Source organism: Sus scrofa, chromosome 17 (assembly GCF_054392235.1).
Source record: "Sus scrofa isolate SSC_HxYL_T2T_F1_AM1 chromosome 17, Sscrofa_HxYL_maternal_Yorkshire_Landrace_v2.0, whole genome shotgun sequence".
In the NCBI taxonomy this organism is placed as follows: Eukaryota; Metazoa; Chordata; class Mammalia; order Artiodactyla; family Suidae; genus Sus; species Sus scrofa.
Window position 1 is genome coordinate 33,153,645 of NC_139399.1, and position 26,356 is coordinate 33,180,000.

A 26,356-nucleotide genomic window follows, 5' to 3' on the forward strand; every position below is an offset into this window, starting at 1 on the left:
ACACATTTTTTAAATAGGTTCCTGCCTATTCCTGTTAAAGCAGTCTGGCGTTTAGTTTGTCTAAAATTGAGTGTATTTTTAAAGTTCTGACAAAAACTTTATTTTAGGCACCTGGAGGCAAAAGTATTTCAAATTTTAATATTTGCCGTATTTAACAGCAAGAGACCCCTCACTCTGAACTTTTACTTTTCTTTCCTGCAGAATCAGCTCCCTCTCCCTGCAAAAAGCCCTCACCTGCCAGAGGCACAGAGAATCCAATAATATTATGCATACAGTCACACAATTTATCGTGCTTTGGTTTTTGGTTCATCAGGCCTCCCCTTCAAAACCAAAGGAATCCATTAGGACAACTCTGTTCTTAGAATCAACCTTCTTGGAAATTGTCTTGTGCCATAGGGGGTTAAAGATCCAGCATTGTCACTGAAGCAGCTCTGGTTACTGTTGTGGCATGAGTTTGATCCCTGGCCTGGGAATTTCCAGATACGACAGGCACAGAAAAAAAAAAAAAAAAAAAAAAAACCAACGACTTTCTCTGTAGAAAGAACTTAAGTCTAAGAGATGCCAAGAAATTCCTGATGCTCCTGAAATACCACCCTTCAATCCCTGCTATTAGAGATTGAGGATTTTTGCTTTTTCCAGCATCCATTCTCCTCTGTTAAAGCAAATAATATTAGGAAGGGTAACATACTGAACTTATCTATGCAGCACAAATTCAGTTTCTTCTGTTGTAGCGTTTAGGTAGAAGAGGGAGGAAGGAAAGTGGGAGAAGATTACAACTAGAAGATTATGCTAAATAAAGGGGAAGTGGATGAGCCAAAGGGAAACATGGTGCTATGCACTCATTTTACAAATAAAAGAATCAGGAGTTCCCTGGTGGCACAGCAGGTTAAGGACCTGGCTTTGCCACTGCTGTGGTGTGGGTTCAGTCCCTGGGTTGGCAGGGACAAATTAATGTAATATGTTATTAGGAATTCCAGTTGTGGTTCAGTGGGTTAAGAAACTGACTAGTATCCATGAGGATGCAGGTTCCATCCCTGGCCTCAATAAGTGGGTTAAGTATCTGGCTTTGCTACAAGCCATGGCATAAGTCATGGTGCAGCTTTGATTTGCCATTGCCATGGCTATGGTGAAGGCTGGCAGCTGTAGCTCTGATTTGACTTCTAGCCCATGGAACTTTCATATGCCATAGGTGTGGATGTAAATAATAATAATAATAATATGCTATTAAAGAAGGGACAGGGTGGGAGTTTCTGTCGTTGCTCAGTAGAAACAAATCCAACTAGTATTTGTGAGGATGAAGGTTCGATCCCTGGCCTCACTTAGGGATCCAGCATTGCTGTGAGCTGTGGTGTAAGTCAAAGACATGGCTCGGATCCCATGCTGCTGTGGCTGTGGCTTAGATCGGCAGCTGCAGCTCCTATTCAAGCCCTAGCCTGGGAACTTCCATATGCCATGGGTGCAGCCCTAAAAAGCCAAAAAAGAAAAAAGAAAAAAAAAGAAACAAGGGACAGGGTGGGAGGACATTTTTTTAAATAAAATAAAATAAAATAATAAATGTTCACACATGAATTCTCTAAAGATTCTGCTAAAACCCAGAATCAGATTCTGCCAATCTGCAGTGCAGCCTGAAATCCTGCAGTTCTAACAAGTTCTCTGGTAATGTCAGTACCCCTGGTCCACAGACCACTTTAAGCATCATTAGGACTTGAGCAATGAACAAAGGTGTCAACTAAGTGGTTCTCAACCTTGGCTGCTCATCAGAATCAACTGAAAAGTTTTTGTGGTTTTTTTTTTTAACTTCTGATGCCCAATCCCCACCCCTAATCAATTTAATCAAAATCTCAGGGCCACTTAAATATTTCCTATTTCTAAAATGTTCCTATTTCTATGCTGCTGAGAACTGCTGAACTGAGAACTGCTGTTAGCTGATAACTTCATTGGAACCTCAGGTATCAGGCCATAGGCAATGTGTTAGGTCTTAAGGGCTAAAGGCAAGACATCCACCCAAGGGCATCTTCCTCTCCAATGAGAACTTGCTCTTGCACAATGCCTGGCAAATAGTTGCTACTTAATAAACATGTGTTCCATGAAAAAAAAAAAATCAATGATTGGCTGAATGCGTGAAAGATTGAAGACTTTTGAAGGCCAATAGTCTACAGAATGTCAAGGATTGAATTCACAGTGTTGAAAGGACAAGTGACAGGACTGAAATTTGAAGACAGAAAGGTTTTTTTTATTACTCTTTCAAATCCCTCACTCAAGTTTCGGGCCACTCTTAACCGTGACTCTGTTGACAAGGAGAAGTCAAAGCTGTAAATATTACCATGACTTTATTCCAGTGTTTCCCCATCATCCACCAGTAATAATACACTTTCACAGTCTTTGCTATCGGTGCTATTATCTACCTAGCATGTTTCCTTAAATTGACTCACTTTTTTCACATAAATGGATATATTTTAAAGGGAAACTATACATTACTGTTTCAAATAGAAAAACAACCAATATCCCTCAACATAAATAGAAGCGCCTGTCAAAATAAATACAATGAAAGCGATTTAAGCAGGCTGTTCCTGCCTGCCAAGGCTTGCCCCATCAGATAAGAAGACAGATTAGCAAGGAATACAGAGGAATTAAAGACACGGATGCACTTTAGGGAGACTTGATGTTGGTGTAATAAGAAGGATTGGAGAGGTGCTTTGAAAGGAGTCACAGTCAAGTTCTGCAATGCCACGTTATCGAAGGCACCACATGCAAGCTTCCCAGGAAACATCATGCTTGGCCAATGATGTTCAAATTGTACCCAGAAACCCAACGACCACCAAGTAGTCCTGAAGAGGCGCTGAAAATAAGGGAAGTCAGTTCAAGATTCCAGCTTCTGGAGAATCCAGTCATCAATGTACTTTATATTCTATACAGTGTGATGTTTGTTTTCCTACTTCCAAGAGGAACAACATAATCAGCAGAGGAAAACAGGTTGAGTCTTGTTTTTGAAAGCACAGGTTAAGCTTTCTCTTTGGAGGCATGTTGGTTGATTTAAGCCTTGAATAAGAAAATCCACTAAATAAAACCATGCTGTTGTCAAAAGTATGAATCAGACAAAGTAAGAGATGAGCTTCTAAGATCTTTAATGGAGGGTTTCCCAGGGTGGGGGTTAAATTATGATTTCAATTTGCATACTTTTGGACAGAATGACATCGATATTTTAGGGTATAAACTCACTAAATTGTTCTTTTTTTTAGGTGTTTTTCTTTTAGACAATACATGCATAATGTGATGGTAATAATTTTAATGCAAAGAGGCAAGACTGAATAGTTAGGGGTGAAGCGTCTGAAATGAGACTGCCTGGTCTAAGTCCCTGCTCTGCCCCCCGTTTCATCTGTGTGACCTTGGGTGTAACATTCAACTTCTCTGTGCCTCAGTCTCCTTGCTCCTAGAATGAAAGTAATGAGTGCTACTGCTTGAGGACATCACAAGCAGGCGTTAATGCAGACGAACCACCTAAAAAAGTCCCTTGCACAAAATAAGACTGAATATGTGCTACTTGTGGTTATTATTATGGGGAAAAAAAAAAAAAGATACGCAAAGGTAATGTAATGAAAACTGCCTTCCTTCCACCTCAGACCCAAGCCAAACCCTCGATGCAAAGCATATAAAAAGGCTCTTGTAGAATTCCCATCGTGACTCAGCGGAAACACAATCTGACTAGCATCCATGAGGATGCAGGTTCGATCCCTGGCTTCACTCAGTGAGTTAAGGATCCAGCATTGCCATGAGCTCTAGTGAAGGTCGCAGACGTGGCTCAGATCTGACGTTGCTGTGGCAGTGATGTAGGCCAATGGCTACAGTTCCAATTCAATCCTTAGCCTGGGAACCTCCATATGCCTCAGGCGTTGCCCTAAAAAGACAAAAAAAAAAAAAGGGAGTTCCCGTCGTGGCGCAGTGGTTAATGAATCCGACTAGGAACCATGAGGTTGCAGGTTCGGTCCCTGCCCTTGCTCAGTGGGTTAAGGATCTGGCGTTGCTGTGAGCTGTGGTGTAGGTTGCAGACACGGCTCAGATCCTGCGTTGCTGTGGCTCTGTCGTAGGCTGGTGGCTATGGCTCCGATTAGACCCCTAGCCTGGGAACCTCCATATGCCGCGGGAGCGGCCCAAGAAATAGCAAAAAAAAGACCAAAAAAAAAAAAGGTCTTGTGCGTCTTTTCAGAAATACTCTCTGCATTTATTAACAAGTATATCCTTCCCTTCCATGCCAGTGGGAGTGTTCATTGCCGGCCACTTACCTAGTTCTTTGCAGGGACTGCCGTTTTATATCATGTAGCTGTACCATCATTTATGTACATCATCCCCATGTTGGACACAAGTCTTTTCTGGTCTTTCACTTTCACAGTCATGCTGCTATGAATACACTTACCATGAAACCCAAATCTTTCCTACATGTACAAGTATATCTTAGGATAGATTCTTACCAGTGGGATCACTGAGTCAGAGTCTGTGCATCCTTTATGCTGATAGAGCCTGCCAAATTTCTCTTCAAAGTGATGACACCAATTTGTACACCAACCACCTGTATGCACGGTGCCTCTTCTCATTTTTAGGATAATATATATATATTTTTTATACTCTTTTTTTTTTTTTGGTCTTTTTGCCATTTCTTGGGCCGCTCCCTCAGCATATGGAGGTTCCCAGGCTAGGGGTCTAATTTCTCCAATTAGACCCCTACGCCAGAGCCAGAGCAATGCAGGATCCGAGCCGCGTCTGAGACCTACACCACAGCTCACGGCAACACCGGATCGTTAACCCACTGAGCAAGGGCAGGGATCGAACCCGCAACCTCATGATTCCTAGTTGGATTCGTTAACCACTGCCCCACAACGGGAACTCCAGGATAATATTTTAAATGCATAAAACAAAAAACATAAGATAGCCAAGGAAAGCAATTATATTGAAGCAGTTATCAAGAAATCAAAAATACACATTTGCAAAATAGTAGTATGTATCCTTCTTTATACAGATACATTAAATAAAATCGTGTGCCAGGGAGGAGTATAGAAAAGCTATTTCAGCAAATCTGCAACAATTATTGTGTGGTATGAAAGCCCATATTGCTGACAAGCTCACAGGTACTGCTAACAGCATTGACTTGTAGTCTAATCCGTAATGGAAGGAAATGCTAAATTTGAGTTGGCAATTAGTGGAGGGGGGGGGAGATGTAAATTTTTTCCAAATGAGTTTCGGACCTTGCCTTGGAGTCAGTTCTTAGAGATTAATTACGGTGAGTGGCAGCTCCTCCTCAAAGCACCCGGTCAGCCCCAGGAATTCACGCTTTGAAGGGGGCTGTTAAAATTCATGTGTAGGAACTGGCCTCATACAGGTTTCGCTGGCCTTCTAAAGTAGTAAAAGGAGCCAAGAAGATTCAGGCAGGGAGAGATAAATGTCATGCCATCCGGAAGGACTGCCTCGACTATGTTTAGAGACAGTAACTGTCCACTTCCGCCTTCCAAGCATTCGCTCTCCTACTCCATGGGGTTTTGAAGAATATTAAGTAAAATAAGAGAACTTAAATTCCTTTGAAAAACTTAAAGACACTCTGTTCATTTAGGGCACTGTGTTAGCCAACAGGAACTAATATTATTATCTCCTCTTACATTTAGTGCTTATAACCTCCCTCTGATATCCTGGTAAGAGTGACATTAGGGCCAAAGGGTGGAACCACTCAGCTTTGGAAACTGAAAAGCACAGCAGTCCAGGACAGGTCTTGCACACAAGGATACCTGCCAGTCTGGCTGTTCTTTTCCTCCTACCTGGAGACTCCTCCAGTGATTAGTAAAATTGCTGGAATTTCCAGGAACAAGAAAGAAATGATGATAGGAGATGCGAAATCCACAATCAGAAAACATTCTGTCAATGGAAAAATGCATGACGCTGGAAATCTTAAGCGCCTAGAAGAAAGATTTCAAGCAATTTTCTGACTATGCATCTTTTTTTAAAATTTTTGAGTGCTGGAGAAATGCTAAATTTCATTAAGTTTTACAGCCAGACTTAATATAGACATAAATCCCTTTAATGTTAGTTTCAGTCAAAAGTGAGCTGAGCATTATTGTGAAACCAGTGCGTGTGGGAGAATTATTGGGGGAAAATCAAAATAGGCACAGTTGGGAACATTGAGCCATGACCATATTAGATGCAAATAGGCACAAAGCAAAATTCTTTAGGCTCTAATGGACTGGGCTATTTTGCTGCTCAGCTTCCATACAGATGAGCTTTGTTCTGGGGCAGTATGGTTGCAGTTTGCGAGTCTATCTGGGGAAACTCATTTCTCTTTCATTAGTCCATGAGCTCAGTGCAATTTCAGCTAATACTGTTACACAGCTCCTAGCTGGGTTATTTGGTTAAATGCCTTCAGGGAAAGTAGCAAGCCAGAATAAAGGGACAAGTGCGATGTACTTTCTCGTTCTCAGTGCCTATAGCTGTGGAATTGCGTTGGCAACTAATCATAGGCCACGCTGTACAAACTCCTATTGCTTGAAATATTATTTAAGCCTGGGATTACTTGACATTTCACAGGGGACGAATTGTCTCCTTAGTACAATTTCTCTGCGGGCTAATACATGACTATCACTAGAGAGATGTATTTCTTGCCATGGCTCATAGACATGCTAGGACTTACATGCATTTGCGTGAAACTGAAAAAACCCCCTACTGGTGGGTGAGTTGCAAAACAGCACCCTCCCTCTGGGCAAAAAAAAAAAAATCAGAAAATATGCCCCCTTCTGTGCAGATAAATGAGAAAGGGGTGGCTCCTCTGGGATGATCAATTATTATTTTAAATCCCCACACCTGGGCACCTGGCTTGGGAAGTCCAGTGCAGCCCCCAGTTGTTCCCTTTGGACACACACCTGTGCAAAGTCATGACCTGCACAACTGTTAAAGATATCACCTGCCTGATTTTGTATTCAGACAACAGAGTCTGCTCCTCAGTGGTCTAAAAAATTCAATTACACCAGTGGACTTTCATATTAAATGTATTGGCCTATTATGAGAGCCTGCTATTGTTAGATGCCAAAGTAGCATCACATTTAAAAATGAAAGATGGGTGAGCCCTTGTGTAGTAGCCCCTGTACCCACATCTCCTGGGCAATTACCTGCTCATGCTGGAGGACTGTTAACTGCAAACACCTACCGCTCTCTGCCAAGCGTGATGGGGTTTTGGGGGTTTCTTTGTTTGTTTGTTTTGTTTTGTTTTTTGCTTTTTAGGGCTGTACCCATGGCATATGGAAGTTCTCAGGCTAGGGGTGGAATTGGAGCTGCAGCTGCCAGCCTATGCCGCCGCCACAGCAACACGGGATCCAAGCCGCATCTACAACCTACACCACAGCTCACGGCAATGCCAGATCCATAATCCATTGAGTGGGATCGAACCCACAGCCTCATGGATCGAACACAGTCAGGTTTATTTCCACTGAGCCACAACAGGAACTCCAAGGGTGATGTTCCTACAGACAGGATACTTGTAGATGGAAGAGCAGAAGAACTAGGGGTTTCATACCCCTAGGAGCAGCCTTCTGCCCATGATGGGCAGAGGGCTAGTGGGGACAATGATGGGGCTGTCTCACCATCCCAGAAGGATGCCCTTAACTGCCTCCGCCAGCACCAAGTTTCTGACCACAACAATACCTGACAACCCACTTCTGACTGGTGTGAGACCCAGGACCAGTAAACTTCAAACTCTTCCCCATGTAGTAAGGCTAGTTTATATCAGAGTCCTTGTCAGCAGCTACAGCTCACCTAGAGAGAGGGGGCTATGGGATAGGTATGTCTCAGGGCAAAGGGGGTTCCTCAGGAAGGCAGGACAGAGTAAGATGCTGTGGCATAAGCCTTAAGCCATCAGAGGGCAGCCCAGGAGCTCTAAGGTCTAGGATGCCAGTCCCCAGCTGACACACTCTTTCTATAAAAGAGAATCAATATTTTAAGATTTGTAGGCTTCTGCCACAACTACTGAAGTCTGCCGTTACAGTGTAAAAGCAGCCATGGGTAACCCATAAATAGGGACATGGCTATGTTCCAATAAAACTTTATTTACAAAAACAAGTCGCGGGCTGGCTTTGGCCCTTGGGTCCTGTTTTGTGATTCTTACCCCAAGTTATCGGAGAAAGCGAAGGACACGAAAGGAGAAGTAAGAGGCATGAGAATGTCCACAGCGTTCCTGCCAGCTCACATCCCTTCCTTTGTTTTGTCCTCGCAGCAACCAAACAGTTACCTTTTTATCATCTGCATTTTAAAAGGAAGGAAAACATCGGTTTCCAGAAAACAAGAAACTTGCCAAGACCAAACAGCCTGGGTTCAAAACCAGATCTGTCTGGCTTAAATGCCTCTCTTCCTTGCCCTACTCCAAGGTGACTCCTGCAGACACATCTGTCTTGTACAGCCCAGCAAGGAACTTCCTCTGGTCCCAGAGGCAGTAAATTCCAAATGTGGGGGTAAGAGTGGCAGGGTCAGAGCCAAGTTCAGTCTCAAGAGCTCGGAAGCTTCTCTGAGAAGGTTAAAGCCATGGGTATGGCTGCCGCTGGGTCCACCACCAGCTCTCACGGTGAGACCAGCCCTGGCATCAGACATGTGCCATTTGTCAGCCCCTGCCTTCGATGGCAGCACCTCAGATTACAACAGAGTCAGAAGATTTCGTGAAAATAAGTAAGTCCCTTGTCCTTACTTAGCCTGGTGTACAGGCTGGCCATCTGATGAGAAAGCACACAGTGCAAACAATAGCCAAACCCGTAATTATTAAACTTCTTTGCTGAGAGCTAATCTAGCCTTGCTTTCTGACTATGCATTCAAGTATTCAGAAATTAAGCCTTAGAAATATTAATTACTGGAGGGATTTTTTTTTCCCCTGCACTCAACTGCTAAAGAGAAAATAAGCCATTATCAGAAGTTTCTTCCAGAAATAACTTCAGGGATGCCCTGAGGTCAGTTTGGATTCAGCCCAATCTTCTTACTTTCTCTTCGATGGTACAACGATAACTCAAGTTCTTAATGATGACTCTGAATCATCCTGATCCTGAATCATCGATGATTAAATTATGTGCACTCAACAGCTAGTATTTTCTAAAAGAAGAAAATAGACAAATGCATTTTAGGAAGAAGTTATAGAATTCAAATCAAAACAAGCCTCCAGCTTAGCCTAGGATGACAGGAGCATTAAATTTACAGAGATCCCACTTCCTCCCAAATGTCCATGTTAGTGGATATTTTAGAAAATTCCAGTATGATCCAAGGTCAGTTTAATTTATTCCTGTACACAAACAATTTTATGGAAGACAAAATTGTAATTCAGATTAATGATTTGGAGTTGGCTATAAAAGTATAAACAGAACCCTTGCAAAAAAACTCCTCACTCTTCTTTCTTGCTATAAACCACTTGATTTTCAGCCAGAAAACATGCAGCCAAACAAGAACAACTGTTTGCCTTTCTTAATACTCGGTGTAGACTATTATGCAAGAAATCAGCATTAGGCTTCAAATTAATTGTAAAGACAATGAATTAGAATCCTAAGCCCTCACCCATTTCAACATTCAGAAGTGAACTTGACCACAGACAATACATGACCCTTCTTCCTACTCTGAGTGATCTCAGAGTTCCCTGGATTCTCAGGCACAAATTTTGGGGTTCTCCAGTTCCTCCCTCTGGCTCCCACCCACCTCACCACAAACCAATTTCTCCAGAGCCAGGAATTTGAGCCAAAGACCTCAGCCCACACCACAGGTGAAAATTGTGAGCTAGAAAGTTGAGCCAGGATGGAAAGCTTGTGAAATGTATCAACTGCTCGGGTAGCAAATGCAAAGATGCAGAAAATTCTGATTTTATTTTTCTCTAATGGAATTTAATTTCCATCTGCCTACCTACTTGCACTGATAGTAGAAATCTGACCTTGGCCAACTCAGGTTTTGCCCCTATCCTTCCATCTCCAGAATTGCCCTCAAGCTTCATAGTGCACCTTTAAGAAGTGGGGGACGGGGTCCTGGAGCTCCCATCTCATCACCTGTTCCCCTTGGGACCTACTGCTACATCCCCATTCTCGCTGGACTTGGTCATCACTTCATGCAGATCCCAGCCAGTCCCTGGGTCTTCACTGTCCTGACCCCTAGACTTCCTGGGGCAGCTAGTTCTCTCTCTCAGGTCCTCACTAATCTCACCTCCCATAGAATATTCTGTTGCTTCCTGCTCTGCACTGAACTGAGCATCTCAGGAACACAGAGTGGGGACCAACCCAAGTCCCTCAGCTAAGACACCTCAAAAACCTCCTTCTTCTTTTTTTTTTTCAGTTTTTCAGGGCTACACTCACAGTATATGGAAGTTCCCAGACTAGGGGTCAAATCAGAGCTGCAGCTGCTGATATATGCTACAGCCACAGCAACACCAGGTCCTTAACCCACTGAGTGAGTCCAGGGATCAAACCTGTATCCTCATGGATACTAGTCAGGTTTGTAACCTGCTGAGCCACAATGGGAACTCCACAAAGTTACCTCTGATCTTCAGCCCCAGGCCCTTGTCCTGGGATGGGCCACAGACCTCTCTAAGATTGGACATTCCAACACACCCCCATCCTACTTCAAGAACACAGCTCAGAAGAGAGAAGTAGCACTCAGGCCCCCTCCGAGGGCCCCACAAGGGCTGCTCAAATTTTCTATTCAACTCACCTTAGACCAGAGTATCTTAATCTCTTCTCCAGAGAAACAAACCAGGCCAAGCAAAGAATCTTCCAGATCTATTGCTCAAATTTCAACACTCAGCTTTGAAACCCAAAAGAAGAAGTATTAACTTGTGTTCCTCTTAATATTCCAACTCTACCTTGGAAGGTTCTTATCTCAAAAATTCAGGGAAATGGAGTTCCCATTGTGGTTCGGTAGTAACAAACCCAACTGATGTCCATGGGATATGGGTTTGATCCCTGGCCTCGCTCAGTGGGTTAAGGATCCGGCATTGTCATGAGCTGTGGTGTAGGTCTCAGACACAGCTCGGATCCCGAGTTGCTATGGCTGTGTTGTAGGCCAACAGCTGCAGCTCCTATTTGACCCCTAGCCTGGGAATTTCCATATACCACAAGTGCGGCCCTAAAAAAAAAAAAAAAAAAAAAAATTCAGTGAAGGTTAAGGATCATCAAATGTACTTAGGAAAGCCAAATAAATTACTTTCAAAAGAGTATCCCTCAAAAGAACTGAGATCCAGATAGCTCAAGAAAAGTCAAGGAGGAAAATACCAAATCTGAGGGAGTTTTCTGTAGACTGGGATTGTAGACCAGATAAATAATTAAACTTTTAAAGGTGAAGGAAGGTAGTTTGAGATCTAAATGGAGGAGGAGAGAGCTGAGTATTTGCCCATGATTATGGCCAGTGCAGACAGGAAGCATCCTCTCTAAAGACCAGGTGTTGAAGGAAGACCTAATTCTAGAACACAGGATAACCACATACAATGCCCAAGATACAATGACTGGTCAGAGGAGGGAAAATGAGGAATTCTTTTTTTTTTTTTTTTTTTTTTTTTATTGAAGTAGGGTTGATTTACAATGTTGTGTTAATTTCTTCTGTACAGCGGTGATTCAGTTATGTATATAAAACTGAATCACTTGAGTTCCCGTTGTGGCTCAGTGGGTAACTAATCCGACTAGGAACTATGAGGTTGCGGGTTTGATCCCTGGCCTTGCTCAGTGGGTTAAGGATCCGGCTTTGCCGTGAGCTGTGGTGTAAGTTGCAGATGCAGCTTGGATCCTGCATTGCTGTGGCTCTGGCCTGGGAACCTCCATATGCCGAGGGAGCAGCCTAAGAAATGGCAAAAAGACAAAAAAAACCAAACAAAAAAAAAAAACTGAATCACTTTGCTGTACAGAAGAAATTAACACAACCTAACTGAATTTTATATATATGTGACTGAATTATATATATATTGAAATTAACACAACCTAACTGAATTATATATATATTATATATATATAATATATATAACTGAATTGCTTTGCAGTACAGAAAAGATTAACACAACATTATAAATATATATATATATTCTTTTCCATCATGGTTTGTCACAGGATGTTGACTCTAGGTCCCTGTGTTATATACAGCAGGACCTTGTTGGAGGAATTCTTTTTCAATAGGTATGAAGTTTCTGTAATCCAAATGGATAAGTTCTAGAGCCCTGAAGTGCCACACAGCTAATAACAGTATCTTTTTTTAGGGTTATGGGTGACCAAATGTCCCAGTCTCTTCTTTTTTTTAATTACTCAATGAATTTTATTACATTTATAGTTGTATAATGATCATCACAATATTATACACTATAAAATATGTTAAGACGATAGATCTCATGGTAAACATTCTTAGCAAAAAAAAGAAAAACCCCTACAGACACAGACGCAAAAGAACATGAGGAAATTTTCGGAGGTGAGGGACGTGTTTGGTACCTTGGTTTTGATGATTGCATCATACAGGCGTATGTCTCAAACTAGCAAGATGTATCCATTAAATGGGCAGAATTTTTTGTGTATCAACTCTATCTCCATAAAGCTAAAGACTTTTAAATTAAAAAAAAAAAAAAATTTAAACAAATTTCGAGGTAACTTCTACCCAGGCACATTTATTTAAATAAATTTGTATTACAATGCCAACCATTCCAGCAGTTGCTCTTTGCTATCCAACAGATAGAAACACAAACAATGGAATTAGTCAATTTGCTCTTAAGAGCATCACGCCACTAACACATTAAGTTTACAAACTAAAGTGTTTTGACTCATAAGAGAGCACAATTCTTGAACATGTCTCAGAGCCCATGGAATGGAGAACTTTCCAAGCTGGAATATGCCTCTAACCCAGTGTTTCTAAGCCCAATGTAGACTGTGGACCAGGAAGCCATCTGGGGTCTTGGCTGCAGACTCCAAAACCAAAGAGAGAAAATGGGGTGAGAAGAGTGGAGCCTCCCAGAGCTCAGCATCCCTGAGCAAGCAGACAAGGCAGGGGATGCAGGGAATCAGCCACCTGGTTGCAGGGAGTGCATTGGGGTGGGGGGGTAATCTCTTGCCATGGCCCAGAATGAAAGGCCAACAAACTGAAGACCTACACAGACACAATGAAGACATGAAATAACTTAAAAACAATTTAAGGAAGTTCCCTGGTGGCTCAGTGGGTTAAGGAACCAGCGTTGTCACTGCTGTGGTGCAGCTTCCACCCCTAGCCAGGAATGTCTGTGTGCCTCAGGCACAGACAAAAAAAAAAGAAGAAGACAATTTAAGTGAATATACGATTGCCTTCTGTGGGGAAAAGCTCTTAGTAGAAAAAAGAGGTGTGGGACTGCACAGAATTTTATCTTCTTATTGTTTATTAAAGGGTTACAAAGACTCAGTTCCCAACTGTGTATTTACTTGTGGGGTTAATGTCTGTCCTAGAAACTAGGCTGTAAGTTACATGTGGGCAAAGAGATGACCATTGCATTTCCATACTTGGAAAAGTCCCTGGCATATCTTGGACTCTTCATGACACTTGTTGAGTGAATAAATGAGGTTGATATTGTGGTCAATGTTAGAGGCTTGAGTTTAACATCCACAAATGTCAACGAGACAAGCCTCTGTCAGCCCACAGAAGGGAGACAGGAGTGAGCCTTATACATAAAGAAAACCAGTGGCTGCCTCACTTGTGACATGAGAAGTAGAACATTCTGGCCACCAGTCCAAGGAAGCTTAACATGAGTCCTAGATCCTGGGTGATCCCTATTTGCCCACAAGTGGTGATTCAAAATGGGGTCAATAGGAGTTCCCACTGTGGTACCACAGGTAAGGGATCTGGCGACTCTGCATCAGTTTGGGTCACTGCTGAGGCACAGGTTCAATCCACAGCCCCGGCACAGCGGGTTAAGGATCCACCATTGCTGCAGCTGCAGAATAGGTCTCAGCTGCAGCTCAGATTCAGTCCCTGGCCCAGGAACTTTGGCCCTGGCACAGCCAAAACAGAAGAAAAAATATAATAGGGACATTCCTGGGCTAACGCAGATCTCAAACTTGCTAATCTTTTGAGGGCCCAAAATAGGGTGGGGTGAGGAAGCCTGGAAAAGAGGAGAACAGGAGGAGAGAAATCTCCACGGACACTCTTTCGTTCTGTCACCATCTTCAAGGGCTGGTCCAGAGCTGTTACATACAGTCTTGCACAGAGGGACCCTTGACGAAAGACAGTCGAGTCTCACAGGGTCCTCTTGTGCCTGTGCTCCTGGCTTTAGGGACTCAACAATACACCTTGTGTCTTTCAGAATGCGGAAGCGAGCTACGACTTTAGCAGCAACGACCCCTACCCTTACCCTCGCTACACAGACGACTGGTTTAACAGGTAAACTGGGCCCCCTGGGGTGTCTTTGACCTCAGGTGTGGGAGTTTTATTTCACTGTTTGGTTTTTTAAGGCTTGAGTATCACCAACAAGATAATCTCAACGCTTCACTAAATGATATTGTGAATTCTTTCTTCTTCATGGCTACATTCTCTAAATTCTTGAATTTGTTTTAAATATGGCAACGCTCCTCTAGAACTATCTTTTGACTATTTTGTTCGGTTGAACTAGGAATTATTTGCCACCTTATTAAAACAAAAGAAAATAGGTGTTTTTAAAAGTATGGATTTTACTTGGGCTGTCGAAACTAATGCAGAGAAATTTTTTGCCCTACGGGTCCGTGTTTTTGGAAAGTGCTTTTGCTATAATCTTACAACAGCTTATGTAGTCCCTTTCAGCAAAAAAAAAAAAGTAAGTGTAATCAGTAGAGATTCGAAGGATTTTTTTTACTGAAGTATGATTAGCTTCAGGTATCCTACATAATGATCCCATGTTTGTATATATTGCAAAATGATCACCACTATAATTTACTTAACATTCGACACCACACATAATTACATAAAAAAATTTTTTTTCCTCGTGAGAAGGATTTTTAAGATCTACTCTTAGGAGGTCCCTTTTGGTGCAGCGGATTAAGGATTCAGTGCTGTCACTGCAGCAGCTCAGGTTGTTACTGTGGCAAAGGTTCCATCCCTGGGCTGGGAACTTCTACATGCTATGTGTACAGCCAAAAAGAAAAAAAAAAATCTACTCTTTTAGCAGCTTTCAAATGTGCAAAACAGTGTTATTAACTCCAGGTTTGAAATATTGCCTGACATCTTATGATCCAAAACTTCTCAATGGTTTGTCCAGAACTGTGACTTTTCTCCAGCCTGCTTTGCTCCTAAACAAGTAAATGCAGTCTCTTTGTTTCTCCAAGTAAAATTCTTGCCTAAGCGACAAGAACAGAGGAAATATCCAGAAATTAAGATGTGTGCCTTGCTCAGTCAAAACTGACTCCGTTTTAAACCTAGTGCCTCCTTATTATTGATGCGCTTGGGTGAAGTCGTTGAGAATGTATGAACTTCAGTGAATGAGTTAAAAATGTATTGTGTGTACAGCGCCTTAGTCATTTCTTCTATTTCTCATAACAGACCCATGGGAAATGAAACAAAGGCTATCCTTCTCAGCTTAGTGATGAGGAAACGAGCTCAGAAAGGTTGCCTGACTTCCCTGGTCACACAGCGAGTAAATGTCAAAGCTGACACTTGAACCCAAGCTCCATAAGTGTTTCTAAATCCAAACTGTACCATTCTTTTACAAGCATCATTTTTCAGCTGAGACCACAGCATGCATAACTGTCCAGGCCAGGAATTGAACCAGCGCCACAGCAGTGACAATGCCAGACCCTTAACCCTCTAGACCACCAGGGAACTCCAAGCATCATTTTTAATGTAAAAGACAGGAAGTATGATGACCAGAGAGTGGCCAGGGACAGGTCCCCCAGTGGACCAGGTAGCTCAGACTCGATTCCTACAATTAGCAAGTCTCCCAGAGAATGTCTGGGGCTCAGAGCACACGGGGCTTGGTAAATACAAAAAAAATGCAGAAAAGAAGAAAGTAGAAAACATACTTCATGTTCGTAACATTTTTAGAAGGTCACCACTCATTCTCTGTCAACTTCATCTGCAGCTTTAAAATCATCATGCAGGGTTTGGAAGTGTGTGCTTAAAGGGTGAGGATGTAGTTTTTATACAGTCTCCTGTTTTAGCTCTGAGAACTCTTGACTCAAAGTATCTCTTGCCCCCCATGACTTACAACCTTAGATCCTTGCATACCCTTAGCTAATACATCATTTTCAGACACAAGGATGTGAAGTCACCAAGCAGAAGTCACTAAGCCAACAGTGAGACATAATTGTGAGTGGTGGCCTGGAACTCTATGTTGAGAAGGACCATAAAGAAGGACCTGGCTTTCTCAGGATGGGTTATGGGCTGTCCACGCCATATTAGAAAGGGCAGTAGCAACACGTGTGCCAGCTACATGCCTTCTCTCTGCAGCCGGTAGGTACTAAATTCATCTTTGGTGAATTGAGCCAGGCACAAAAATATAACCAACAGAATGGTTTCCCCCTCTTTCCTACTTTTTGAACCCGAACACATCTGCCCCCAAGTAAGTCTGCCTGTGTGATGAGCTATGAGAACATTCTTTAAACAAAAGCAAAAGCAAAAACAGAGATGTCCTCTGTCTTATATAATTTCATTTGCAAACTCGTTCTTGAAAGTTCCATTTTAAACTGCCCAGTCCTCTGGGACTAATTAGTGCTTTAGTGCAATAAAATTTTTCATTGCCGGTGGTGAAATTCCCAAGTGTTCAATTGCCTGAGACTCAGTCATCCTGAGTCAGACAAGTATGATCCTTGCCTCTTAAGGAACCAGTGACTCAAGACACAGTGTTCACTTTGACCAGTAAATGGGGTTTTTCCCAATTATCAAGTCATTTTCAAAGATCGTCATCCATCACAGCTTGTAATTACAGAGACTGGATGGTACCATAGTTCAAAGCACAGACTCTCAAAACATAACTACTATTGTAAATGATTATGGGAGGAAGTTGGGTCAAAGTTCAGACCCACAGGCACTGGGAGGATCTGTGGTCCAAAAAGTTGGGTCTGTCCTGGCAGTGATTCCTGCTTGGCACAAGGAGAATTTGAACACAGCATCCTTCCCATGAGTGTAGGATAAGTTTATTAAAAATTCCCCCTTGGATGAAATATTATGCCTAGTGTTTCCTTCAGTATACCTTGGGGTTTACGGAAGGAGGAAGGAGAATGAAGGAGGATTTGGAGGAAATAAAATAGGTCGTGAGTTAATAATTGCTAAAGCTGGATGATGGTTACATGAGATTTCACTCTACTTTTGTACATCTCTGATATTTTCTATAATAAAAAAGGAAATTTAAAAGGCATTGGGCAGGAGTTCCCTGGTGGCTTAGCAAGTTAAGAATTCAGCGTTGTCACTGCTGGGACTCAGGTCGCTGCTGTGGCACAGGTTCAATCCCTGGCCCAAGAACTTCTGAATGCTTCAGGTGCAGACAAAAAAAAAAAATAAAACCATTGGTCAGAAAGAGAGGCAATAAACAAAACTGAGGCTTTAGATTGTTCTCAAGAAACTATTCATTTTAGTGGACAAGCTCACAATGTGTCATGAGGAGGCAACAGATGCCCAAAGGGCTACAGTGCTAAGTGGAGCCATGGCTAAAGTAACACAAGGAAAACTAGTGCCTATTAAACAATTACTATGTTGAAGGTACTCTTTTAAGTACTTTGCACATATTAATTCTCATCACAACCCTCTGAAATAAGTGCAAACGTTATTATCCCCATTTTGGAAATGGAAGCACAGAACGATTAAGTAACTTGTACAACGTCACACAGCTGATACATAGTAGAGACAGGATTTGACACATTGAGGGGGCCATTACAAGCCCTACTTTATAATAAAGCTGCTTTGGGGATCATGAAGAAATGCAAAAATATTTCTGGCTGGGAAAACTGGGACAGGCTTCCTTGAAGAAGTGTCTTTGGTCCTGGATTTGAATGAAGGTAACAGATAGAGTTGGTGGGGGGAGAGTGTATTCTGGAGTGAGAGGACAGTTTAGGCAAAGAAGCAATAGCAGGAGGTACAGACATATTCAGAAGGTGATCTGGATCGCTGATCTGGGAGTTAGAGACAGGTGCAGACAGTAGCAATCTGAGAAGCCTTCATGGAGGAGGTGAGCCTGAGAGGTTGTTGAAACTCTAGTTAACTAGGAGAGAGGAAGAAAGATCTTGTGATTGGGTCAGAAGCTGGGCTTGAGGCAGAGACAAGGACCAATCTCCCATTGCACTCACACCTACACAGAGGCTCCAGGAGCCTTGAGCTTCACTTGCCTTTGGCTAGAGCAAGGTTTACTGCCTAGGCAGCTTGAGCCTTTGGGCAATTGCCCAGCCCCAAGGCATGCCAATTTCTTGTGGGCTTGGCACCAAGCCCAACACCCCATCTTTGCTCAATAGAACTTGGGGCTCTCAGATAAAAGGCCAATGAAAGCACCAAAACACCAATGAAGGGCTGACGTGCTGCCCAGCAGTGGACCTGCCGCTGCTGCTCCAGCCACACCAGCCGCCTAGAACTCAAAAGCAATTGCGGCCTGGAAAAGGCAATGACTCTCCATCATGGTCTTCTCAGTGTTGTGGAAAGTAGAAAGTAAAATGCACTACCAGGGGCACTCGTAAGACCAAGCAAGGGAAGCAGTCCGCTTGGTTGGGAAAATGATTTTAAAAGCAGCGTGGTTCTGCGGCGCTTCCCTCACACTTTAAACCACCACACCTCCCCTCTGTGCTTATCGGTTAACTTATTTTCCTCCAAGTGTACATTTAAGGACATTCTTAAAACTCCAAGCCAAGGACCCTTTATAAAGGCAAACTTCATATATACGCGGGACTGCTTTTAGGAGATATGTATATTAGAATATCTTGCCCTGTGCTTAATTTGATTTTGTGGGATTATGCCTTTTGCAGCAGAGCAAGTGTATTTATTCTACTGCAAACCATTTAATAATTACAGGTGGTATCTGCACTCCAGGGATGTATTTGGAACATAGTTGAGAAATTTGAAAAAAAGGGTATCTTTTCCTCCTAGCTTGCAATCAGAGAAATGCAGACAGCCAAGCAAAATAATAACAGCCGTGTTAGTAACAATAACTCAAATTGCAAAAAAGGTAGAAAATAACACACATTTAATACGCATCAATAACGTGCAAAACAGATGTAACTGATTTACTCTGAGGTGTCAGGATCTAGTAATACGTTATTTTTTCTTGCCGGCATTCAATAAATATTGATTGGCTGGTGGATGGATGGGTGGCATACTTCTCAGCCATGCCAAGATGTTGAGAGGCTTGACATCTGTCCATTTTAGAGCTGCCTGCTTCTCCCAAGGTTTGCAGCCCACGCTTTGTCAATAATCTCTCAGCCTTGCTCGGTTTTAGGTCAATGTTTGGTGATGCATTGCAGATCTGTATTCCATTACTGTGCTGCTGTCCATAAAAATCTCTCTTGCATAGCATTTCTTTGACAGGCAGGCACCACTGAAATGTCATCCCCGCCAGGGGCAGTATTTTATGGAGCCTCACTGGATGCAGCACACTCCATCCATTACACCCTAAAGAGTAAGAGATTCTGGATTCGATGCACTTGCTCGCCACAAAAAAAAAAAAAAGTTTACTATAAATTCAGGAAGAGAGAAGACATTTATTTTCAAGCAACCCAAATAAAGGGAAAGAAGGATAAATGGATGCCAAGAAATCTCTCTCTCTCCGTGGGTGAGCCCGTTTGATGGATAGCATTAGTTAAACCTTCCAATAAGAAAGATTTCCAATGATTAACTTTTTTTAATTAAAAGTCATGTTTCATTTTGAAGAACCCAATGCGACAGGCCAAAGGAGAGCATGTGAGAAACATGGGTTCCCTGGTTGGCGGTTAGCGCAGTGATGGAAACCCACACATTACCCTGGTGACACTTGATGGTTTAGAAATCCACGAATGTCTTTCCCTTCTCTCTTTATGGACTAATTCTGAAACCACCTCCTGGATAATAAAATCCAAACTGCCTTCAAAGATCTGATCGAAGTTTTTCTTTCATGTGAGCTTTGAGACTACCTCCTAAGGTGATATTAGCTCAAAGGTGGCTATTTGCAATCACCCTTCTCTCTTTATCCAAACCAAAGCACAGTGAAATCCAACACAGTTTAATTTTGTGAGCTCTTCTGGGCCACAGGAGAAATATCACGAAGTGGTGTTTTTTTTTTTTTTTAATTTCTAGTCCCCTACCTGGATTATACAAGTTCTCATTACTTAATCGTTCCCCTTCAGCTAAAAGAAACAGACAGAACATAGATTTGGAGGTTATGGAGGGAATTATATAGATTGAAAAAAAAATATCTGTATGTTGGCATAGTCATGTTTATTTCAGAAACGAATGTTTGTATGTCATATAAGAGGATTTGGGGTTCTATGATGGCAATAATTCTTTTCTTTTTTTTGCTTTTTTTTTTTGTTTGTTTGTTTGTTTTTTTTTTGCTTTTTAGGGCCACACTTGTGGCATATGGAAGTTCCGGGTCTAGGAGTTGAATTGGAGCTACAGCTGCCAGTTTATGCCACAGCCACAGCAACGATGGATCTCCAACCCACTGAGCGAGGCCAGGGATCAAACCTGCCTCCTCCAGGGTACCAGTCGGATTTGTTTCCACTGAGCCACAACAGGAACTCCCAATAATTCTTTTATTAAGGGAGAAAAATCATCGATTATAATGGACAAGTGTAGTGATATATGAATCGCTTAGTATAGAATAAGTGATCCCTGAATCAGTTACCTCTATCTGCGAAATGGAACTAAAACTCCACGTAGAAGTTTTGCATGAGGGACTAGAGATATGTATACAGAGCACCTGGCAAAGAGCAGGGCACACAGTAGGCACGCTCTACACGGCAGCAAATGTAATTGGGGAATTCGGGGAAGGGATTTCTACAAGATCTAAATCAAAGGTTCTCCAACTAGACAGAGAATGAGAAAAATTATGCCAAAGGAGTAAAGAGATGGTCCCACCATTCTTTCTTAGACCCATTCTCTCATCTGAGCTTTTAGCAAAAACCAGATAACGGTTAAACTTTCTGGTGAGAGTCTGGTGCCTGTGTTTCTGCACTGCTGATTGAAAGAAGAGTTGTAGCCGAAGAGGGCTTGTATGCATGAGACAAGGTTGATCTATTTGGAAACGGGAAAGCCCAGCATCCACCTTCAGGAAGGTTGAGAACCTCTTCACTTTCCCAGAAGGCACTGAGTTCTTGCCAGCAGACCCCAGTGTGGTTTGCCTCAGAAGCAGCTACAACATTCTCACCCATCTAAACCTTTGGGCTCTTGGGATTCCAAAGTCTTACCCTCTGGACATTAGCCAGCAAACGCGACTGATGCCAAACTAGCTAGGTACTCTCTGCATTTCAGCTCCACTATATCTACCATTGAAGCATCTTTTGCCAAAGACAAGGCTGAAAAGACTGCAGCTGCCCTCTGTGGAACTTTGTCTAAGAATCCGTAGACCTAAAGAGTTGAAAACTAGAGGATAAAGACAGCCTTGTCTCCATGATCCTGGCCCAGCTGTCCACGGGCTTGCTGAATGAATCTGCCTTTTGGCAGTATCTCTGTGAATCCAGAGTCCTAAAACACCTCTATAACACCTGGCTATGGGATACAGAACAAAGGAGTCAATTTATAGCCAGGAAAGGAGCGTAAATGTAGAAAGAGAAAGAACAGGGGAAAAGTCTCCAACTTAAAATTAGCCTACAAACCAAAATTCCAAATTTTCTGAAAAAAAAAAAAAAAACACATCCCACAAAATGAAAAAATCAGGATGTGAATTTATACCAGGTGAAATTAATTTTATGGGGGGTCATGAAAAAAATAGGTTATGTTCAGTTTGCTCAGAGCGATAAAGCCATGGATGGCATCTGTTCAAAAAAGAAAAATTAAAGATGTGGGAAACACAAGCAAAAATAAACATGAACAGGAGTTCCCATCGTGGCTCAGCAGAAACTTATCTAACTAGGAACTATGAGGTTGCGGGTTCGATCCCTGGCCTTGCTCAGTGGGTTAAGGATCTGGTGTTGCTGTGAGCTGTGGTGTAGGCTGGCAGCTGTAGCTCTGATTTGACCCCTAGCCTGGAAACCTCCATATGCTGAGGGTGTGGCCCTAAAAAGCAAAAAACAAAATAAAATAAATAAACACGAATAGGAATAGGAACTGATTGCAATTTTAAAAATATAATGTCTTGAATAGAATCTCAATAAATGGGGTAAAATCCAACCTGGGCACAGTTGAAGAGATAATTATTGAATTGAGGATAACACCCTGTTTATTAAAACCTACAGCAAACTTGATTTTTAATGCTGAAACTTCAACAGCATTCTCTTTATTGCTGGGGCAAAATAAAGATGATGCCTATCATCTACTTTATGTGACACTATGCTGTATCTCATAGCCAATTAAATAATTATAAATCTGGGGTTTTTTTTTTGGGTTTTTTTTTTTTTTTTTTTTTTTTGCCTTTTCTAGGGCTGCTCCCATGGCATATGGAGGTTCCCGGGCTAGGGGTCTAATCAGAGCTGTAACCACTGGCCTATGCCACAGCCACAGCAACATGGGATCCGAGCAGTGTCTGCGACCTACACCACAGCTCACGGCAACGCCAGATCCTTAACCCACAGAGCAAGGCCAGGGATCAAACCCACAACCTCATGGTTCCTAGTCAGATTCGTTAACCACTGAGCCATGATGGGAACTCCTAATTATAAATCTTTTAAAAAGTGAAAACATTAGGAGAAAGTTATAAAACTTAGAAAAGACATAAAATAGGCCCTGAATGAATGGAGTGATATACTAAGTTCATGGATAGGCATATGGAATAACATAAAGATAACATGTTAATCTACTAATTCAATGCAATTTCAACAAAAGTCTCAATAGTACTTTTCTGTGAAACTAGACAAAATGACCCTAAAACATCAGCCATAATTTAGTCACATGGCCACATACAAGGGCAAGGGAAGCTGGAAAATTGATCCTAACTATACCCCAGGAAGAAAAGAAAATGAACTTGATGACCAGTTAATATTTTCTGCCACCAACAAAAATCATGTGGCAAAGTGACAAACAATTTTATAGCAGAAAATTGAAACCAATGACACTAACCACTGAGTGAGCTGAAGAACCAGTGAAAACTCATTAAACTACTGAGTTACTTTGTGAATTGGTCAGGATTCTGCAGAGAAAAAGAATCAACCAGATATGTACATAAAGAGTTTGGTTATAAGGAATTGGCTTATGCAACTATAGAGACTGGCAAGTCCAAAATCTACAGGGTGGGCTGGCAGACAGGAGACTCAGGAGAGAGTCCAAAAGCAGTGCTGGATGATTATCCCTTGCTCAGAAAAGGCTTGTCTTTTTATTCAGTTGTTCAGACCTTCAACTGATTGGATGAGGCCCACCACATCAGGGAAGGCAATCTGCTTTACTTAGAGTCCACCAATTTAACTGCTAATCTCATCCAAAAAAAAGGCACTTTCACAGGAACCTGAGAGCACCCCAGGACCCAGCCAAGTTGACACCTAAAATTAACCTTCACACTTTTTATCTGCACATTCCTGAGAGTCAGCAATAGAAGATAATCAAAGGTCATGTTTGGAGTTCCTATTGTGGCTCAGCAGTAATGAACCCAACTAGTATCCATGAGGATCGGATTCAATCCCTGGTCCCACTTGGTGGGTTAAGGATCCAGCATTGCTGTGAGCTGCAGTGAAGGTCACTGTGCCAGACACAGCTCAGGTCTGGCATTGCTGTGGCTGTGGCGTGGGCTGGCAGCTGCAGCTCTGATTTGACCCTTAGCCTGGGAACTTCCATATGCCTCAGATGTGTCCCTAAAAAGACAAAAAAAAAAAAAAGGTCACACGCCCCTGACTCCTGTCACTTGCCTCCCAATGACCTTTGTTAGAAAGAGGCCAGTCCAGCCTTCTCCTCACTGCCTACAGCTATTTCCACTTCTGACAGACCCGTGTTTTATTCTAGAGGCCAAAGGGAGCTACTGAGTGTTCTGGAGAAAGCAAAGGGGCCAGATGCAAATGGACTTGCAGAAAGATTTTCCTGACCTTCAGGGGGGAAAGCACTTTTGCCTGAGCTGATCAGGAAAACAGAACTGAAGGGAAGGCATTCGTGGCATTCAAAGGCCCAGGGGTGTGAAAAGGCACAGTGTCACGAACAATTGGGGGAGCCTCTGCTCGCTGATAATTAATCAGCATCACCTAATTTAGCAATGAAATGCTCCTTCCCATATGTTCCCCGGGAGAGCCCATGACAGACATCTCCTCCTTTAAAGGCCCCAATTAAAGATATGGAGGCACTCAGAGTCTTTAGTTTGCTCACGCACCCTTTAGTCCTCAAGCCTTTCATGGGCATTTTTAAGACAGAGAATGTCTGTCACCATGTGGGAGGGTAGTGGGGTGGTCCAGTAACTGCACGTTGGTCTCAGACCTGGCCCAGCATCTCTGAGACTCAACTTCTGCGTCTGTGAAATGGAGCAGTACTTACTCCCTTCGAGGAGTGATGAGGGTGGGACAAGGAAAGCGTTGAGCACAGCACCGGGTGAGGAGTGACTGCCCCATAAAGGCAGGGACTTCGTCCTCCTCGCTCCTTAGAGCAGGGCTCCCTGGCCACCTGCACATCTGGGCGCTTCACAGGTGTCAGTCAAAGGATCAGTTATTGCAGGCCTCAGAAAGAACAGCTTGACAGGGCTGATTATTAAAAAACAAGAAAATTAGTGTTCAATCGAATTAGATGTGGCATTGATTTTTAAACTTTTATTCAAATATTTATTTGTTCAGCATGAACCCAACAGCAAGGGAGCCAGCCAAATTTAATCAGTATCTATTCAAGTTCTATTTTTAAATACATAAGTGCATGTATATGTGTACATGTCCTTCTGGAGTTCTCTTGTGGTGCAGCGAGGTAAGGATCCAGTGCTGCTGCTGCAACGACTCAAGTTGTTACTGTGGCGTGGGTTCAGTCCCTGGCCTGGGAACTTCCACATGCTGTGGGCATGGCAAGGAAGGAAGGAATGAATGAGAAGGAGAAGGAGGGAGGGAGGGATGAAGGAAGAGAAAGAGGGGGGTGAGGAAGGGAGGAAGGAAGAAAATATACATGTCCTTTCAATATGGTGTGTATTTTATGTATTTAAATTCATAATATGGGGGTTATATATAATTTATAAGTATATATGCATGTAAATATTAAACAATATAATTATATGAGTAGATATAAATACAACTGTATTCTTAAATATGTACTTTTCAAGTGCACATACAAATCAACATAAAACGTATATATCTATTTTATTTTGTAGAGATCTGTATGTGTGTACTTCAGAATTGTGTTTTATCACTTTCTTCCACACTGGGAATAAGACCAGGATGATGCAAGCCAAGTCTGTGATAGATTCTCCCATCAGATTAAACCATACCTAAGCCCCTTCTCAAAAACCTCAAATGGGGTTTACCCAAAACCTACAGACAAGCAGCCAGGGGTTGCCTCAGGCAGCACGCGGAATTGTCACAGAGCTTTTACCGCAGGGCCGGCCTCTGCAGCCACTGCAAGGTCTCCTCGAGAACAGAGTACAGATTTCAATCTTCTTCCAAAGGAAACTGGGAGCCTGTGAGATGCGTAGCCCTGATGAAGGCAGGCTTTGCTTTTGTTCATATGGAGAAAGAAAATATGTGTTTATATTCTTTTCGATCCTCGGATATGATTTTTTTTAAGGAGCTGGTACAGAAGCTTTTCTTGCCCCAAGAGAAAGTGGCAAACAGTATTCTAGTCTACACTGCAGAAATCAGGACTTCCTGGGCTATGCAGCCAATAAGACCCCTCCCCACAACCCTCCCTGTAGGTGGCCTGTGAATAGCCAGGGGACAGCCAGCCTTCACAGTGTCCCCTCCCTGCTCCACAGGCTAAGCTGACACTATTCCTTTGAGCTACTCCCTGGACCATTCCGATGGATTTTCGGGGTGGGGGCTGGTAGTTTCCGGTGACATTAGACTCCTCCACATCTTAAATGCTGTTTGGGGTCAAAACATGGCATTACGATGAACTTTGAGGTGACACTTGGTTCAGTTCCTCATTGCCGTTTACCAAACAGCCCCCCAACCTAGTGGCTTAAAACAGCACAAACAGGAGTTCCTGTGGCAGCTCAGGAGTTACCAAATCTGACGAGCATCCATGAGGGGGCAGGTTCAATCCCTGGCCTTGCTCAGTTGGTTAAGGATCCAGCGTTGCCATGAGCTGTGGTGTAGGTCACAGACGCAGCTAGGATTTGGCATGGCTGTGGCTGAGGCGGAAGCCAGCAGCTACAGCTCCAATTCGACCCCTAGCCTGAGAACCTCCA

The 26,356-nt window shown here is 42.7% G+C and overlaps 1 protein-coding gene across 2 annotated transcripts in view; it reads left to right on the forward strand.

The window, feature by feature from the left end:
- PCSK2 (proprotein convertase subtilisin/kexin type 2) overlaps positions 1-26,356 on the forward strand; it is a 239,841-nt gene that overhangs the window by 167,222 nt on the left and 46,263 nt on the right. For both annotated transcript variants that reach the window (XR_014831821.1, NM_001004044.1), the window contains 1 exon segment: positions 14,285-14,361. Coding sequence is in view for 1 of the 2 variants with exons in the window: in NM_001004044.1 (NP_001004044.1) it covers positions 14,285-14,361 (77 nt within the window). In the remaining variant the exon portion in view is untranslated.